The 19205-nt window shown below is 45.4% G+C and overlaps 1 protein-coding gene across 1 annotated transcript in view; it reads left to right on the top strand.

Annotated features, from left to right (window-relative positions):
- The first annotated feature begins 2068 nt into the window (after positions 1–2068).
- Positions 2069–19205, top strand: part of COL26A1 (collagen type XXVI alpha 1 chain) — a 160360-nt gene continuing 143223 nt past the window's right edge. Inside the window, exon 1 of the mRNA XM_065647417.1 lies at positions 2069–2220. Within this exon, the coding sequence (XP_065503489.1) occupies positions 2069–2220 (152 nt within the window). The remainder of the gene's footprint in view (positions 2221–19205) is intronic.

Here is a 19205-nt window from a genome sequence, read left to right as displayed (position 1 = left end):
AACCTCAGAAAACTGCCTAGTGTGTTAGGTGTGCTGCAATTTCTAACTGCTTTCTCAGGATAAGAGTGAACTTGGGGCAGTTTTTAGCTCTACTAAGAGGGAAGACCAGAGAGTAAACTTTTTTTTGTTTTGGTTTGGTTTTTTTGTTGTTATTCCTTTGTGAGGCTGAGCAGAGGTTTCCTGAGGGCTGACTCGGAGCAAAATGACTGAGTCGCTGAACGTCCTAAGGTGAGTCGTTGGGAGCTGCCTGTTTTCTTGGAGGTGGGAGATGGGAAGTTCCCCTTGCTTGAGGGTAAGGGGAGACTGAAGGGAAGGGTGCTCAGCCTGACCTGAGCCAGGCCTGGGGCAGAGGGCCCTGTTATGTCCCAGCTCCAGGCACTGGGGGCTTTTTGTAAATAAATAGTGGCTGTTTCTCAGCAGGCTTGGCTGCTCAGTGCTGCTGGACCAGAGCTTTGAGCTCCCTTTGAGTTCAGAGAGTGCTGATCCATTGCCTGCTCCAGCCCTTGGGTCTGGGACACCCCCAGTGTAGCTTTGGGGCAACCCCAGGGAGGCTGCACTGAGCTTTGGTACAGGCTGCGCCCCTGCCCCTTGTGTGATTTGCTCCAGTGATTAATGATAGCGACTGTTTAAAAACCTGGTGCCTCATTTGCAGTCTAAACTTGTCTGGTTACAGGCTCCAGCCAGGGGCTATTTATCTCTGTGTGCAGACTCTGGAGGTGGGCACCATGGGGGAAGGGGTAGGTGCTCAAGATGAACAGAGCCCTTTTCCCGGCATCTTGTAGGAATTGTTTTCCAGCTGCAGAATCTCTTGAGGATCATGTTGCCCCTGAGGGTAAGAGGTCTCTGCCTTTGCAGAGCCCCACAGGGAAGCCCCAGGCTGCAAGGATACCCCAGTAAGATTTGCTTTCAGTGGTAAATCAGGGCTGTCTTTGGATGGCTGCAAAAGTGGTGAAGATGCAGAGGGGTTACTGTGAGCTTGCAGGATCTGAGGGTGGGAAAACTTAGAAACACAGTTGGGTCGTCTTAGAAGTTAAATACCTCCTTATGGTGTTTGGTTCAGACCAGTTGCTTTGTTGGTCAGTAAGCCACAAAAGTCAAAGTCACTCTGGAGCTGCAAGGGGGACACTGGAAAGCCAGCAAATGGAGTCTGTGATACTGTCACCAAATGGGAGGTGTACGAGCTCAAGGCCATCCTGGGTGCTCGGCAAAGGGGGGCTGTGTGACATGGTGATGAAGGGTGTTCTTACATGTGATGCCAAAACCAGCAGGACATACACGCTAAAACAGGGATTACTTCTCTTCTGGTTACCTTGTGAATGAAGCATCTTAAACATTTTTACTTTATTTGTGTAACTTCTTCAGTGGAAAAGTGGCAGCAGGCACCAGGTTTCAGGTATTTGGGGTGCAGTGTGTTCCCCTCGAAGCAGCTCTTAGTTAATCAGGGAGACACAAGGCTTGGTGATCTGTGTCAGTGATGTTCTGGGATTGGGGCTCAGGCTCCCCGTGTGTGCCCCGCGCCCAGAACCGGGTCTGGCCTCCCCACGATGCTGCTGCCAGCCCTGCCCGGGGTGAACGTGCTGTCCCGGGGGTTTCGTGCCCGTGCGGGGCCCGGGCTCATCTCCCGCGGCTCGGCCCCGGGGTGCCCGACGGCCTTCGCCGACGGGGAGCCCCTTCGCAGCAGGGTCTGCTGCGAGGCCTGGCAAGGGTTAACGCCGAAACCCCACGCCCCCTTTGACGGAGTCGGGCCAACCTCGCCAAATTTGAAAAGGCATCCGGGGCTGAGTGTGCGCCCTGGGCGCAAAGAACCGCGCTGGCCCCGGACCCCCTGCGCGGGCAGCAGCCGCCGCCGCCGGGGCTCGGCTTGCCAGGGCCGGGCCTTCCCTTGGGGAGCCGGAGCAGCGGTCCCTGTGTCCCGGGCACCCCCTTGCCCTGTGGTCCCCGGTCCCGGGGGCACCTCCGCGCCCTGGGATCCCGCCGTGACCCCGGCCGGGGGGAGCACGGTGGGGCCCCGCGCCTGCCGTGTGAGAGGAAAAGGGGGAGGCGGGAGGAAAATCCTGTTCTTGCAAAAATGCAGTTCGCTCTTTTCTTGTCCTGGTGCTGCTGCCTGCATGGATGCGCGCTAGGGACTGGCTTCCTCTATCAATTCCCAGCATCAACCCTGCAGCACAACTACCCAGAGCAGAACTCGGGCTCGCCGGGCAGCGGCTTCGCCAGTCGCCGGTGAGTAAGACCGGGTCCGCCTCCCCGGCGAGGAGGTTGGGCCCCGCCGGCGGCTCCCGGGCGGGGGCAACGGGCACGGCCGGACCGAGGGCAGCGATCCCCGCGGAGGCTGCGAGGGGCTGGGAGCCGGGCTGGGCGGCCCCGTCCTCGGTGAGGCGGGGGGGGCGCCGTACCTGCCCGCAGCCGTGTGCCTCTCTGGGCAGGGAGAAACGCGGGAATGGAGGAGCTGAGCTTTGGCGAATGAAACCCGCAGTCCCTCCCCTGTTCGCCTCCCCCAGCCCGTCGGGAGGGGAAGGCGGCTCTGCCGGCTCCGCGGGGCAGCGTGTACCCCGAAAACCTCCGGAGCGGACACTGGTGATGCCGGCAGAGGGAACTGTTATAGCCCTCGGCTGCGAGGAAAAACTCGTCCAGCTCAACAAAGGCGAGACCTTAATTACAGATGTCTTGTTCAAGAGCTGCAGCTTTCAAATAGCGCTTTCAAACCAAACCTCCCACTCTTCTCCTCTCCCCCCACCCCAAACCAATTTCTTAGAAACTTAATGTAAATCAGTTTTGATTTACTGTATCTTGCTGCTTCAGTAGAGCAAACAATTTTGGCTTCTCCCCCTCCCTTCTGTTTTCTCTGGGTATTTCTCTAGAGGTGAAACAGCTGTTCAGATGAATGAGCCGCACTGTATAAAGTGAGAGAGTGGCTTAACTTGATTCCAGTTGTTCTTGAATTTCACTTTTTTTTTTTTCCTCCCCCCTACGATTACCTTAAATGGGGACTTGGGAATTTAATATTCAGGGCTCTTCCATCCTGTTTCTACCTCTTTTCCTCCTCCCCTTGCTAATACCTACTATGCATGAGTTATGCTGCTGTGGAGGAGGGCTTAGGTTAGGGCTTATTTGGGCTAGGAACTGGGATAAGGCATCTACACAACAGATTTACATCAGAGTGTCAGAGAAGTACAGGAGTGGGTGCTAGCCTTGTGCCTTGCACGGTTCTCACATATGGTGCATATTTCATCTCCAAGTGGGGGTGGTTTTGTTTGCTGGCCTGTCAAACAGGCCTCAGTCTGTAGGGGGTGTGATGTTAAACTACAGTAACTGTCAAAGGGCTCGAAACGGCAGAAAATTATAGGAGAGTAATGGGATAAACCTATCCCAGCTGGATCTATTCCAAGGTACCCCCTTCCCAAAGCATGAGCTGCAATGAAAACCACATGTCATTTGTCTTACATATCTATTAGCCTGCAGATCTTTGTTCAGAGCTACCACGCTTACATGAGCGCAGACTGTGTCTCTGCTCACCAAAGACCTTCCCCAGTTCACACTCTTGCACAATTTTCCCATGCCTCAGTTGTTTGGATAGCTGATGCTTTGTCAGGGGAACGTGTCCCTCTCCAAGTCTATAAAGTGTTGTATAAAACCATCTAAAACTGATTTAAACAGCGGTGTTGGGAAAGCTGGTAGTTTGGTGTTTTGTTTTTTTTTTTTTCGTCCAGCGGAACTTTGCCATGTGAGAATCTCTTATTCTAGTTTAAAAGAGAGGGGGGAATAAAAAATTGGAGGGAAAAATCGCTGGTGGATGTTTCGAAATAAAAATTCAAGTGCTTAGTCAAATATCCCACGTTGAAGCAATCTTTGTATGTTTTAATTTCCCCTTGAGTGGTGGTGTTCTGTTGTTGGCAAAAGTTGAACAGCTTCACTTTATGATGGGAAAATCTGTGTGGGAAAACTTTAGCCAGTCCCGTGTTGGACCTTTGTGGGGAGCCTCCTGCAGGGTGCAGCTTCAGGTTGGGGTAGCTCTGCTTTTCTGGATTTAATATGGTGCTGAGAAGAATGAGACTATTTGCTCTTAAGTCTGATCTACCTATGTTGGTGTGAAGCCTTTTTGTTTCAGGGGACTGGCTCAGGCTGGTATAAACTGTTGTCTACGTTGTTCCCTGCCCCTTTTGCCATCTAAACAGGGAATCTCAGTAGAACCTGAATTATGTGCAGCTCTGTCACATCATAGCTTGCCGGCCTCTGCTCTGAGGAGGCTGCAGATGACACAAGATGGTAGGTAGGTGATTATTATGAATGGTACTATACAGCCATTCTCATTTTCTCTTCTGCAACCTTCCCGGTGAGTGCTTCATCCAGTGACTTCTGGCATTTGGCTGATGGTACCCAGGAATAAGCAGGCTGGAGCCTTGAAAGTTACTGCTGCAGCTCCAGTTTTGGGTATGTTGCAGCACATACTGAAGCAATGCTCTACAGCTGACATGTTTCCTTGATCCAAGAGATGCCATCTTCCTGCCATTGTCTCTTTCTGTCCTTGATCAGCAAGTGAAGACATGATTGAACTGTTTGGGAATCTAGAATTTTTTTTTTAAATATAAAAGTTGTATTTCTTCAAGGGGAAAAAAAACCAACCCAAACTACTAACCAAAACAACAACAACATAAAAGTTGTTGGAATCTTTTTGTCTTCCACCTAGATAGAAAACCATTCCAAAATAAACAGCTGATTTAGTACTTGGTATCTGGGTTGCAGGCTGTCTGGGAGGTGGGCTCCTGAGGCTCTGCAGGCTGCTGAGCATTTTTTTCTGCTAGAAAACTAAGGCACTGGGCAGTGTGAAAAGCTTGGAGGGGGTGGAGGCGAGTTTGGAGGAAAAGGAGAATGTTCACATCCTTCACAAAGAAATTGTGGAATGCTTGTTCCAGTGAAACGTTGCTTGCATTGCTTCCTTTTCTAAAGTGAGAATTCTAGCTTCTGCTTGGCTTTAGTGACAGATTTTCGTTATTAGACCAAAGACACTTGCAGTCTATATTTGCCTGTCCTTGGATTACTTTGAACTTCTGTAGGGGATGTGCAAGTAATAATGAGTGGAATACAAGCAGCAGTATTTATTGGCATTGTGTATATTGCAGCAGCCTCACTATTTTATTTGAAATTCGCATTCAGCTTGCGGGTTTCTAGCTTGCTACTGTGTTAAGGCAATGGGAAGTGGGTCTTCCCAAAGCATAAGAATGGAGGGGCTGTCTGCCAAGCAGCAACTGGTGTCCTCCAGACTTGGACATGAGAAGCTTTGCCAACCAAGTGAAGGGAAGCTGATTCCCGTGCTGGAAGTAGCTTGGTTCTTGAAGAACTCCTGTATCTGTGTTAGTTGTCTTTCGAACTGGTGTTCTCCCAGCCTAACTTCTCATCCTGTTTTCCCGTAGTTTCAAATTAGTCATGCGTCAAGTCTTTGTGAACTCAAGTGTGGATCTCTCTATGTGATATAAACCTGTTCTTGATATTAAAAGGTGATCTGTAAATCAGTATCCTGATTTCTGCAGTCTTTCAGAGTGCTTTCGGAACATGTGTCTGGAGTTTTCCTGATGGTTGTCTGTTAATTCTTTCTTTACCGGAGAAAGATGGTTTGAACCTGATTTCAGCCCCAAATTCTGATCTCTTGTGGCTCTTAAGTGGGTGTGGAGTATAAAACTATACATATTGGAGAAACGTGCGTGGTTTTTTTTTTTTCCTTTTACTGACATGATCTTGCTTTCTGAGTCATTCCCTCCATCACCTAATAGTCTGTTCAGTGCCTGAGGTCTCTGGTTTTCCATGGTTTGCTGTGGACTGTGTGAGGATGTCAAGCAAGCAAACTGGGATTTGTGTCATGCTGAGTCCTCTGCACTAATTCCCCTCTGAAGTGCCCTGCCCAGGTAACCAGAGGGCAGAAGGTCGTAAGCTCGTCACCAGCCCTGTGAAGCGTCTGATGTTTTTCTTTTTTTTTCCTGGACTCTGCAGCCTTATGATCTTTGTCTGACTTGTGGGGTTCAGTGCTGTAGCTTCACAATGCAATTAAAACAGGGAAGCCAATGGTAGTGTAAGGACCTAGCAATGCTGGAATGGCTTTGAAATACCAGATGTGACTGTAGTTACTGCTGTAAATTGTATTCATTTAGGAAATCTCCTACTGTCTTGCCTTGCCATCTGCTTGTGTGAATCATTTCCTCTCATGTAGGTTACGTTTACCAGCTCTAGGAAGGAAAAGGGAGCGGAGAGGCAAAGCAATGGGTGGCAGTGAACTTGTGCTCCCTTTGGATAAATTAACAAATATGTCTCTTTCAATAACTCTTATTTGTTCATTTTCTCAAAGCTGAGCTTGTTAGTGTGCTAAATTCCTAGTTGAAACATGTCAGGTTAGAAACTTCACAGCTTTGCTTGGGGGGAGCAGTTCTGTGATGTTTGGATTGTAAAATATTTACTCATATCTTTGTTTTATTGGGCTGTATTTTGATAAAGGGGGAAAAGTGAAGAATGGCTTTAAGATAATGATGAAAGACTGAGAGCACAGAGTGCTTTAGGTCTGCTGGTGTACAAGAATGGGCCAGCTACTCCTGCATTTTCCTGCGTTAGACCTGTAGCATGTCTGGAAACATTATTTGTAAAGCACAGACTACCTTTCTTGTAGAGTAATACTAGAATTCATCCGACCTAATTTCTGCAATATTATGCTCAAAGCTCTCAACTCACTTTTAATTACAGAGATGTAGACAGTGCTTAAACTTCCTTTCACTGAGGCATAATGTTTATTTTGAGGCTTTGAGCATAAAGCTGACCTGTACCAGCTTAGATATCACAGAGACTCTGTTAAGGATCGTAGCTGCAAAAGTTAAGAAAAGCATAATGTTACTAACTGGGTTACTGTCCTGCTATTTTTCAACTTTGTATATAGTTGAATAATATTAAAGCTCTCGCTTAGTGTGCTCATGCAGAAAGTGGCACTGATTGGAATTGGAGTCCTTAACACTACTACAACAAAAAAGAACAAGGGTGGGAACTGTGACACTGTTTCTTATTGCTTTGGTTCCTTATCTCCTTTTAGGAAGAAACAATTACTCGTTGACTTGCAATTTATTGCATGGAATAACATGATTTAGATGTTTTGGCTGGTTTTGACAAGCTTAATTTTTTTCTCCTCCTCGGAAATGAACAGATGTGTATGTAAAGAGTGTGCTTGGGTGGGAGTACTGCCTGTCACGTTTAGGCCTGGCTATTTGAAAATAATTGAATGTTTTTGGGAGCACCAACAATTAGGAAGCTATTTCAGGTTTGAGACTTCTTTTCAGCCTCCAAAGCAGGGAAATCTTAGCTCTGGCAAAGAAAAAACCTCTCCCATCTGTTTAGAAATGGCTTTCACTCAGAGGCCCACAGAATGGATGCTGCTGAGATGAAGGCAGCTTCATAGTGTTTCATGTTTGGGACAGATCAGCTTCCTCTTCCATATCTGTGTGGTTTATCTGGAAAAGGGAATCTGCCACTTAAAATCCTAGTAGTTCATTTTGAATCGTCTTTGAAGCTGAGAAGGGTATGTGTGAGCTTCTCTTTCCCTTGTCTGTGCTCTGCTGTATGTCTCCTGCCTGTCTTGTGAGAGCTGAGTAAGGCTGTCGTTATGCAGTCACCTTCCTTTGTGCTGAGCAAACAACCCATCTGCAAAACTTTAAAGCTAATGCGAGGTACCACTACATAGAAACGCATCTGTTCATGTCCAATCTTGACATCAGGTTATGTAGTCAGATGTCGTTTTAATTGGTTCCAACTTTTTCTGCCCCTAGGAACTGGGTGGAAGTGATATTCTTTGCAGTATTTGCACTAGATACAAGCATGTGTTTGCTCAGAGCATCTCAGAAATGTCAGTATAATGAAATCATGAGGCAGGGGAATATCCTCCTGAATGTGGTCATGTAACCAAATTGTGCTGAGTCTGTAGAGTTAAGAATGGGTCCGTTCCTGTTTCTTCTGGGTCCTGCTCCCCCCTTTTGTTGTTTTTGGTGTATGTGTGCTCTAGAGGGGATTTGGTTTTGATTTGGCAGATGAAAAGCAGGAATCAAGAGTCTTGTCCACTTCTCAATGGAATAAAAAGACCAAGTGTGTAGGGTGGGAAGAGAGTGCCTCACAAAGATAGTGTAGGCAAAGGTGTTTTATGAAAGATACATGTTTCATGTGAGGGCAATTTTGGGGATGGATGTTGTAGAAGTGAGGAACGGGATGCAGCAAATGCAATTGCAGGACCTGAGCACTATGATCATGGGTCTTCTGTGCGAGAAACTGGAATAGGGTGCTCCTTACCCTGTGCATGTTGGATGTTACGAGTTCTTTAAGACTAAGAAAAGGCAGCAGTGTAGGTGTTAAAGGAGCTAAATATTCCTTTTGCCCTGTTGTGATAACCTTGTGAGATGGAGTTGCTCAGTTAAGGCACTGCACAAAAACCTCCCTTTTGTCTTCGGCTTGTTTTGTGCCTGGGGTCAACCAACATCTGCTTTTTCCCCACAGGACTCTGCTTATTTAGCCATTCAAAAGTGTGGTGCTGGGAGCTCCCAGCTTGGTTTGAAATGCTTCTTCTCGTTGCGAAAAGGCTCGGGGCAGATGGGCTGCTGCAGCGGTTCGCATGACATAACGTCTCCGCGCTGAGTCTGCCATTGGCCTGGTGCTGTGGTGCTTGCTGGGGTGTGGTAGCCCTGAACGGAAGGGCAGACATTTCTTTTTTGCTCTGTGCTGCTTAGCCCTTATTAAACTCAGATGTTTCTAACCCGTTTCCTCCAGGCTCTCATTATTGCTGTAAACACAGCAGAGCACAGGGAGCTTTTTCAAATCCTCATTTGAGGCAGCGATGGGTGACAGCTCTACCAACAGCTCTCCAGTGTGCCTGTGCATGAAGGGGGGTTGGCATGAATTTAACACTCAAACCCAGGGAGATTTCTGCTTGTGTTTTCCTTAAAGAAAAATACTTTTTTTTTTTTTTTTTTTTTCCAAATCTGATGCCATTTCATCCTGCTTCAGGTTGCTTGGCTTCCTGGCTTTCTTCTGGGGAAGCAGAAGGAGGAATTGGGCAAAAACTAGTCTAGTTTCTGCTGCCCTGTTCAATGTGGGCTGTCTAGCCGCTTGTCTCATTGCTGTATCTTGCGCAAACTCCGAGCTATTTCCATTTTGAGGTGACAGTGAAAGTGATATCAGCTAAAATAAGGTTTCTGATGCTGTGCTACAAAGATTAAAAAGAGTTTCCTGGAAGAAAAAGCTTAGATCTGGCTGTCGGCAGCTTTGTATCTCAGCTGTATCTGTTCCAGATTTACTGTGTGGCTCTGACAGAAAGTTGTTTCTCAGCTTTTTGTGACAGGAGAGAGAGGAGAGACTGCCATGGTAACAGGATCTTAGATGCTTTCTACCTATAAACTGCACTTCACACAGTGCGAGCTACCATACCCCTGCAGGGGATCTTATGAATCTTCAGTATTTCTAAATATAAGCTATTAACTGAGGTGTAACTAGGCTATTTATAGTCTTCTTACACTCAGTTCTTCGATGAATGTATCATTTGCGAATCTACTTATGTGTCTCAAATATCTGTCTATTTGATATCATTCTTCTTTGAGCTGAGAAATTTTTGGCCGAGCAACGTACCAGAGCTGCTTTGTGCATGGCATCTGGCTTGGTAGAAGCTGTGTTCCTGCGAGATGTCTCAAGATCTCTGCAAGATCATCTGTGTGACTTGTTCTTGTGACATTTTTGCCTCTGACTCTAGTCTTGTGTGCCCTGTTGTAAATTGAACTAAAGATCCTGGTTCTGAACTGTGAGGAGCTAAGCCAGATGTTAGGAATATTGTTGCCATTTTGATGCTGTATTTAGCCACTGGATGCTGGATTTTCTTTTGGAAATCTGGGCTATCCCAAGGCATTTGAAGGGGAGGGAGCCTGTTGCAAGGTTCTCAATGTCTGGTCCCTTGAGTCTCTGGCTTGGTTTAAATTGCCCTTCAAGAGTTTCCAGTACATGGGAGGTACTCATTTGGTACTCTACATCCCCAAGCAAGCACCAATTTAATTAGTGGTCATTGCAGCTTCGAGGTGAACTTTTTATGCTGCTTTGAATGAACCTAAAGCTATAATGGCAGCAATCCTGAGAACCAAGCTGTCAGCTTGTGTCTGTCATTGGCACTAGCAGTACAGGACAGAGAAAATCTGATACGCTGAAGCTTCAGTATTTCAGCATGGCAAACCCCACTAACCTAAACAGTGAGGGGGAAGCCACATTCTTTGCTATGCCTAATCTCTGTATTTTGTTAAACATGCATTCCTGCCAGAACTTTATTGGACAGAACAATAGTGACCAGCTGGGCAAGTGACCCTGGCTTTTCTGGTCGGCAGAGGAATTCGGCATCTAAGGAGTTCAGATTCTCATGTGCGGCTTAAAGTGATCTGGATTTAGTTGCTTTTAATTATCAGCTGGCTGATTCAGAAGGCTTTGTTTTCTACCCTCTTTCCCAAGAAAAAGACCATTCCCTTAAATGCTTAGTGTATGTTCTGTAGAGCAGCATGAAGTCTGGGAACTGAGACTTAAGTTCTCTTTCTCTCTTTCTTTTTTCTTTCCCCTAAATAAAATGAGGACAGTAATACTTCCCTTCATGTAAGGGAAGGCTTTGGGGAGCATTTCATGAGGGTGTGGTTAGATCTTACAGGGAAAGCTGCAAAATCCACAGTCTTGCATATGAATACATGCAGAAGTTTATAATAAATCTATGAACGATAATACTTGGCGCTTGTATAAACTTCCACTCTTACAGAATAGAGGTCATTGTGCTCCCTGTTTAATGCACTTCTCTGAGCCTGGATGACTGAAATTAGTCTTTGGGAGTTAGTCTTTGCAGAGAAGGATTTAGTTTGGAGAGTGAGCTGAGAGGTGGGAGAGGCTGGATTGAACAGCAGCGGAGGGTCGGGTGATGCCACAAACTGTGGGGTTTTCCTCTCCCCAGCCGCAGTGAAAGGTTTGTGGGAGGCTGAATGTGTAACATACTGGTGGAAGCAACAACCAGAGCTACCAAACAAACACCAGTCTTTGAGCAAAGGCAGGTCTGGGCTGTAATGCCGCAAATGTTCTCTGTTCCCGTGCAGTGCCTGATGTATAGCAGAGAGCAAAAAGGCAAATTGGCTCTGTAGGATGTTACAGCGCTTGGCTTAATGCTGCTGTAAGTCAGTGTAACCTGCAGCAAAATATAGTCTCCCTGCAGTGTATTTCAGGATACAGCACAGAGCCAAATGGTTTAAAGTATCGCACAGTAAAATGCCGTCTCTTGGGCCACTGTTACTGGAAGTCACTAATGTATATCACAAATGATACAAAAATTTTGGATTACAAAGTTGTAGGAATTCTTAGGCTGTCGGCCTGTGGATGAGCTTTGAATAAGTGCACATTGCAAACAGAAATAATAAGATCCCATTTTGCCAAGGACCAGAAAAATACTTGAGCCCTGATAGTGTAATTAAAAGTCTGCTAAAACCCTTTCAAGATCTCTGTAACCAAACTCATTGGAAACTTATTGCGAGGGCCCCAGCAACATATTCATTTGCTTGGGTAATGTCCTTTGAAACAATCAAGCTCTATAATTATGTCTGTCAGGCCCTGCCAAGTGGTTATTTGCTTCTGAACCAGAAGGTTTTCAAAGGAGCTTCTCTAAATGACTACAGAATTTTGCTGAAAGCAAACTTTCGGCCCCCAGGTACCTTTTGGAGGAATAACTGCATAACCTTTAGGAAGGTAAGGATGAAACTGTGTCTGTCTGCACTGGGTGGGAAGAGGGGAGGGAATCTGGAAATTAAAGGGATCACCACAACTCATCCCTTGAGCTGAATGCAACCAGAAACTAGATTGGTTTGTATTGGACACTACAGCTGGTGTCCTGGTTGAGCCTGCGAGTCACCTTGTGTTACTCACAGCTGGTGTTTTATTTGTATCTGAGCATCTCTGCGGAGACAAGGCTCACTTTGCAGGGCACCTCCATAAGCTCTGATGTGTGTGACCATGTTGTGTGGGGTTTTTTGGTTTTTGGTGTTGTGTTTGTTTTGGTGGGTTTTTTTAAACACCCAAAAGCCAAGCAACTGAAAAAAGGAACCCCACAAAAGCCAACACCGAACCCCACAAAAGCATTTGACAGGAAGTGCACGCTTCCCCAAATGGCTTGTGGCTCAGATATCGCCAGCAATAATTGCATAAGTGAATAGGCTGTTTCCATGGACATATCAACAGCAAGGGGATACAGTTCAATAGTTGTTCTGTCAGTCAACGCTCTGAGGTTCAACCAACCTTTTTGATTTGTGTATGTGAGAGCAGTTTCAACTGCAACTTATACCAGTTTTTTTCTGCTGCAAGAAGCACATGACCTGAGTCTGTCCCAGCCATTTAATTTGACATTTAGCACTGATGTGTACACTGGATGCTGGTGTTCAGTGACTCAGCTGGTGCATGGCATCCCTATACGCTTGCTTATAAATGGGTCAAGTGAGTGCTGTTGCGATGGCACCTGCTGTCTTTGCTTGCAGGGTTGGCTGTATTTGGCATTGTCCTTTGCTGAGATACTTCATGTAAAAATTTATCCACGCCATGCTGAAAATTGTAAAGGAAAACTCTCGTATGTATGAGGGATAAAAAAACATAAGCAGGTTTTAGCTGTGGTGTGTGAAGGCTGCTTACATAAGTGCTTGGTGCAATAATAAACTGTAGACTTGCTGAGCAGCCATGTGTCATTCACAAGTTTACTGGTTTGCCCACGGTAAGTAAAGCAAACTACAAGAAGGGCAGCAGAAATACAGAATAACTGTCACCCATCAATAAAACTCGGGTCATAACTGCTTGTTTTAATTAAACTTTTATCTTCCATGCTCTTCTTTGTATCACTCTTCAACCTCTGAATGTTCTGTTTTGAAGAAATCTGTGTAAATAGGAAAGGAGAAAAAAAGGTCAGCTGTCTTCAGTGGATTTGCCTTGAATTTGCCACAAGCTTTTGCAAGTAGTTTGTGTCTAAAATGGGATGTGGGTGTATCTAGTGTCAGTCAGTGCTGCTTTGCATGCATAGACTGAGGCTTTTCTCACCAGTAACTCTGTTCCCAGCAGAATCACAGAATGTCAGGGATTGGAAGGGACCTCGAAAGCTCATCCAGTGCAATCCCCCTGCCGGAGCAGGAACACCCAGATGAGGTTGCACAGGAACCAGGCAGGTTGGAATGTCTGCAGAGGAGGAGACTCCACAACCTCCCTGGGCAGCCTGGGCCAGGCTCTGGCACCCTCACCGGGAACAAGTTTCTTCTCATATTTAAGTGGAACCTCCTGTGTTCCAGTTTGTACCCGTTGCCCCTTGTCCTGTCATTGATTGTCACTGAGAAGAGCCTGGCTCCATCCTTGTGATACTCAGCCTTTATATACTTACAAACATTAATGAGCGAGGGATGCTTGTGCAATCTTTGCTTTAGGAAGATGGATCATTTGCTTACATGGATTTGCAGCCTTACCAAATTCGTGGTTAAAAGGCTGTTGTGGAGTTTTCCACTTCGGCTTGGTGGAGACAGCTAGGTTGCCCTGTCCTTTTGCACTGGCAGGTAATTTTAAACTTCAACAACAACCAAAAAACCCCTACAAGTCCCCATCTAATGGAGGTTGCCATACTTATAATTCCCACAGAACAGGGCAGTGATTTTTCTGGCCAAATGTCTGTATCTCTCCTTCAGACCTCCCGCTGTCCCCTCTCTTTTGCTCAGTGCTGCTTTCTCCCTATCTGATTTCCCATGTGTGCACTCGGGAATGTTTCAAGGCACTGTTATCATTCCTAAGGAATCTACTGTGCGTGCACAGGCTACAGAGGGTTTTTTTTCAGCTGTTATTACTTGGCCAAATCAACCCCATTTTCCACCTGGATACCAAAATGTAGGTCTCCTCCCTCAAGGCCGTCTCCCTTCCAAATAGAGGCTTCCAAAGCACCAAGGCACTAAAGCGGTTTCCTAGATTGCTCAAGAATTTTTTAATAATAGGGAAAGGTGTTAGTGTTTCTATTCACAAGAGAGAGGCTTAAAAAAATAAAGTTTGTTTTTTTTCTAATGAACAAACTGGATTGCAGCAAGGTTTAAAAGAAGATTACAAATAATTGTTCTTGGCTAGAAATGAGGTATGGAGACTGCTTCCAAAACCAGTGAAAGCTTAAGAAGGTGTGTTAAAAGCAGAAGAACCTTTTAAATTGAAAATAGGTAGGTAGAGCACTTTGTTACTAGATGTCTTTGCACAGTCGATCTATGGACAGATATCAAAGTGAAGCGGGGTCTGTGTGACTGAAATGTTACACCATCTGCTGAAGAGTGAGTTTAAAACTTGATGAGGCAATACAGAGTGTTCACTACTGGGGTTTGGGACTACTGTGTGCAGCAGAGCTCATGTACGGCAGTTGCTATGTAGTTATATTTTATGGCATTGGACCGACGCAGTGTAAGAGTGGGAGGCTGGAAAAAGGTGAAAAGGAGGTTGCTGGTATAGTAGATTATTGTGTGGCTGGAACTACCGCATCCAGGCTGTGTTATATTCACAGGGAGCTTTGAGTGAGGCTTCCACTTTGTGCAGAGAAAGCACTTTGAAGGGGCCCATGAGCGGCAACGGAGAAGTGTTTTACGGCAATTCATTACTGCATTTAGGTGGGCACTGGGAATGACTGGCTTGAGAGGGAGGCAAGGAAGGGAAAGATGTGATCACCTAACCACCTGTGGGAGTGGACATGTGCTTTTAAGGGTATTTCTAGTTTACTATACGCTGAAGATGATTTTCGAGAGTTTTAGGCTAAGTAGGAATCTATTAACCTTAAAGCTATTGAGACATCCTCCTGCCTCAGTTCACTGTCTCTGATCTCTCTCCCAACATGCACTTGAATCAAAACTGACTGTTGTAAAGGGCAAACTCAGCTCTCTGATCACACAACAGATCTCAGTTTTGATGTTCCTACTTCCCCACACATGAAACTCCCATGGGTGTGACTGGAACAATAGGATTATTTTCCAAATTATTTTTTATTGTAGTAACGCCCAGGACAGCCTTGTGGCAGACATGGAATAAAAAGTTTTCAATTTAAATAGCAAATTAACACACAGGCTTGGGGTTTTGTTTTTCGGATTGGTTAACACTTTGAATACCCAGGCAGAGAGGTTTTTGGAAGGCTTTGTTTTTATTGAACTGGGGCCTCGTGTGGCTCATCTTAGGGATCTCTGAGCTGGGCAAGCAGAAGACAGCCTGCTTTATCTATGCAATGCAGCGCAGCCTGGTGTTTGGAATGACCTGGCGTATCAGTAGAGCAGTTACTGGAGAAAAGTGCTTTGCTCCTGGAGTACAGGTGTGTTGGCAGGGTACACCTGGCCCCCCAAAAGTCTTCCTGGAGCACCAACTTGTCTCAGACCTAATGGAAATGCTGGCCAAGGGGTACCTGAACTTCAGTTGCCTTGCTGAATGCAAGTGGCTGACCTGACAAATCAAAAAGGGAGAAGGGGAATTGTTGATCTCAAAGCAATATAAGTAGATGGATTTGTCTAGACTGGCTGATTATTTCTAATCACCTCCTCCAGCAGTGGAAACATTAGAAAGCTGCGGGGTTTTCTTGCATTAGAGGAAAGGCTGTTTCTTTAGCAGTTTCAATGAGGATGTTGTCACATCTGGCTGTTTGTAGGGCAGTCACCTGAAACAGAAGTGATGTGGAATAAAGCTGAGCCCGCGCACTTACTGCGACTTCACCCTAGGAAGAGGTCCCCTTGGATCGTGAAATCTGGTTCCTGACAATGATGTGCAATCACATTGGTAGGTAACTACTCTAGAAAGGTCTGCTGCATAATCACTTGTATACCAGAGCCCACAAACTCCTTTTCAAGTTGCTGATCAAATTGAAGACCTAGACTGAATGAAACGATCCTAATGTGTTACAGGAAAAGAGGAGGAGGGAGGGCGGGTGGAGGAAGTGTTGCTAGAAGAGTTCTGGGTTTTTACCTGACACAGCAGTCTGTGTAGGTATTTCTAGTTGTGTCCTTACACTTCTGAAACTGAAGCCAATGCTCTGTTCTGCTTGTCGATACCTTTTTGGGCCCACAGGATGCTGCTCTGAGTGTTGAAATAGCTCAGGAAAACAAACCTGTATTCCCTTAAAGAGAAAAAGCAATGTTTTGTCTGTGGGATCTTCAATATGCTTTTTAGCTATCAAAAGGGTGTACCTGTCTCAAATGACAGTAATGTTTCTACTGTTCAGCGTCAGGAAAAACCTGAAACATGGACGTTACATGGGCAGATTAACCTTATGCAACTAATAGGAAGCAATGACTTGTTTGAGCCATCCTATTTTTTTTTCTTTGATACGCTCAATGCTCTCCTTTTGACATTGCCTTTTGTTCTCGTTGTAATTTGTGGCTTCTGGTGCCAGTATAATGCTAATGAAAAACATTGCTTCATTTAGGCAGAGTCCCTGTGTTCCTGTCATGCATGTGGCTTTCATTGCTGCTTGTAAGTGCTGTGATTTTGGCAAGAGGGATGAATGTGAGGCACAAAGATGCACTGTTTGTCTGTACAGAGCTCTGTAAGCAAAAAAAAAAAAAATAAAATCAGAAGCAAACCCTGTTCAACCCTTGCAGACTTGCTGTTGGTGCCTGCAGATACAGACCCTGCAGGGCTATGTACGTGATTTGAAGAAGACGCTGAAAACCAGCAGGAGCCCGATTTGTCTGTTTTGGAGGACTCAAATTGTGCTAAGTGTCATTTAGTTATGATGCAATGTAGAAAGGGGAATTAAAGACAGCTATGGGTACTGACTTTATGGATGGTGGAAGAGACTCTGTAGCTGTAACAGGAGTGCTAGTAAAGCATAGGGTGCTGTTAGAGGGTTGCTAAGTCCTTATACTGGTTTTTTTAATGTTTTTCTCTCTGCAGAGGTTTTAAGGACAAGCAGGCATGTATCAGTGTCCTGGTTTTCCACTTAAAATTCGCCCTCCGCATCTTGCTAACTCAAAGTTATGGTTTAATTCTGGATGAATTTATGTTGGCACAAATTTAGAGGGTACTGACTTGGACAGTAGTCTTGTATTTTAATGAATATCAGGGCCACTGTCCGCAACGTAAGCACTTCTAGATCAGATCTTCAGAGGAGGACATGCAAGTGCCAAATGTCACTTTTGAGCACAGGGATATTAGACAAATAGTCAGGGATTTAGACAAATAGTCATTGTTCTAAATCCCAGTTCTAATGCTTTCAGTCAAGGTCTTATGGATATTTTTTTTCCTTAACCTCACCCTTCCTTTCAAGGTCAGACTTTCTAGGAAGGAGCAAACCAGTACTATGGATGTATTTGCAATAGGAAGGTAGGAGACCTATCTACAGCCAGGTTATCCAACTGTGCAAAAATGTTTAAACTCAGGTTCATCTTTTGAAAGGCTCTAATTCAAGGAGCTTTCATGTTTCAAAAATGACACAGCTGTAATTGTGCATGATTTCCATGCTGTGTGGATATTGAATGCCAAATTCCATCAAGTCAGTCTAATTTAACAAAGACAGATTCCATGGATATTTTTGTACGTTTCCTCTTTCCTCCCTCTGTGAACACTGGAAACTCCCGTCCTCTCATTGATTGTGATAAGCTCGGGAGGGGGAGCAGCCAAACAGTTCAGTGCGTAGAAGAATGCCTGTAAAAGCAAAGCACTTCAAAGGAGTGAATTCTCCTTTTATTTCTGAGCGCTCAGTTATGGACTAACTTCTTTCATTTTCATGATGAAGGTAATTATGGTTTAGGTCAATCATTTGTTTGATTCAGCTGGAACATGCCACTAGCAAATTCAGAGGACCTGGGTAGTGGGTATAAATCAGAGGCACTTTATGCTACAGAAATACTTGTTGTGCCTTCTTTCCCCTTACGCACGCATAAACAGATACAGAGGGGTGTGTAGTGAACACGATTAATTTATTTCTGATACTACCTGCCTGCTCAACCTCTAAGTCTTCATCTACTTCTGTTATATTCTGCATTTATATTAGTGCTGATATAGAGGGTGGACCTACTGTACAAATGAATCAAGTGTGTGTAACAGATGAGCACTATCATCTTCAGAGCCCCTCCTTCATTAGTTACAGCTCTTGGAAGGTGCCCTGTGAATGAGGTGGGGGATTGGAAGAGAAGAGGAATGGTCTCATGGCTGAGGAAGCTGAATGTTGCTCTGGGGAGCTGGATTCTCTCTTTGTCTCTGAAAAAGAGATGCACCTGCAGCTCCGTAACCATTTGGCTATTCTGCTTCTAGGCTTTTAATAATTCCAGTAGGGAGAGGTTTTTTTCCCTTAACCCCTGTAACTTCAATGGCTGCAGAAGGATAAGGCAAAAGTTTGTGCAGTTTCCTATGAACCGAGTTCAACCCTTGAGGTAACACTGCTTGGAAGGTCAACCATGCACACAACAAAGCAAGGAAAGCACAGTTCAATGCGCTTGGCTGCAGAACTCGCTGAAGATTAAAGCTGTTGTGCAGACTGAACTGTATTTTCCTCCTAAGGTAAAGATTCCTCTAGGACTCAACTCCCTCCAGCAGTCTCTGATAATCCACTTTGTGTGGGAAAACTTAAGACTGTTATTGGCAACTGAGTATTTGAAGTGCACTAAGCACTGTACATATTGCCCCCTGGGGAAGGGTTGTGCTAGTGGGAGGTACCTAGATAAATTGTCCCATCTTACTCTGCTAGCCAGAACTTATTTTTACGGCCGCTTTTTTCAAACTCTTTCTGGGGGACGTGGTGGTGTGTGCAGAAAGACTGGAGTTCCTTCCAGTCTTTGTCTGACCAGCACAGCAGAGCAGGAGACCTGGAACTTGTCTTATTCCTGTTTGTGCCTCTGGCTCTCTGTTGCTTCAAATGGCTGCTGCTGTCTGGCTTCAGAAACACCAGCAGTCTTCCAGTATTATTCGTTTCTCAAAATGAATGGGCTGTTACACACGTTTTTCTCCCTTTTTCACAGGAGTCGGGGTAACCTCTATTAGTGACTATGAAGTACTCGGTGGGAGTAAGGCATGCGTAAAACATCAATATTGACAACAAGATTACTGTGGCTCGTCATGTCTTCTGACTTGCAGACCTCTTAAAACTTTGTAAAAGAGGAGCAGATTCTGCTTTGAACTGAACCTTGCCATCATATGCTTGTGTACAGACACCCCCTCGC

This window comes from Caloenas nicobarica, chromosome 17 (genome assembly GCF_036013445.1).
Source record: "Caloenas nicobarica isolate bCalNic1 chromosome 17, bCalNic1.hap1, whole genome shotgun sequence".
Taxonomy (NCBI): Eukaryota; Metazoa; Chordata; class Aves; order Columbiformes; family Columbidae; genus Caloenas; species Caloenas nicobarica.
The sequence above is the reverse complement of the archived record's forward strand: the minus strand, read 5'-3'. Positions and strand labels throughout refer to the sequence as shown.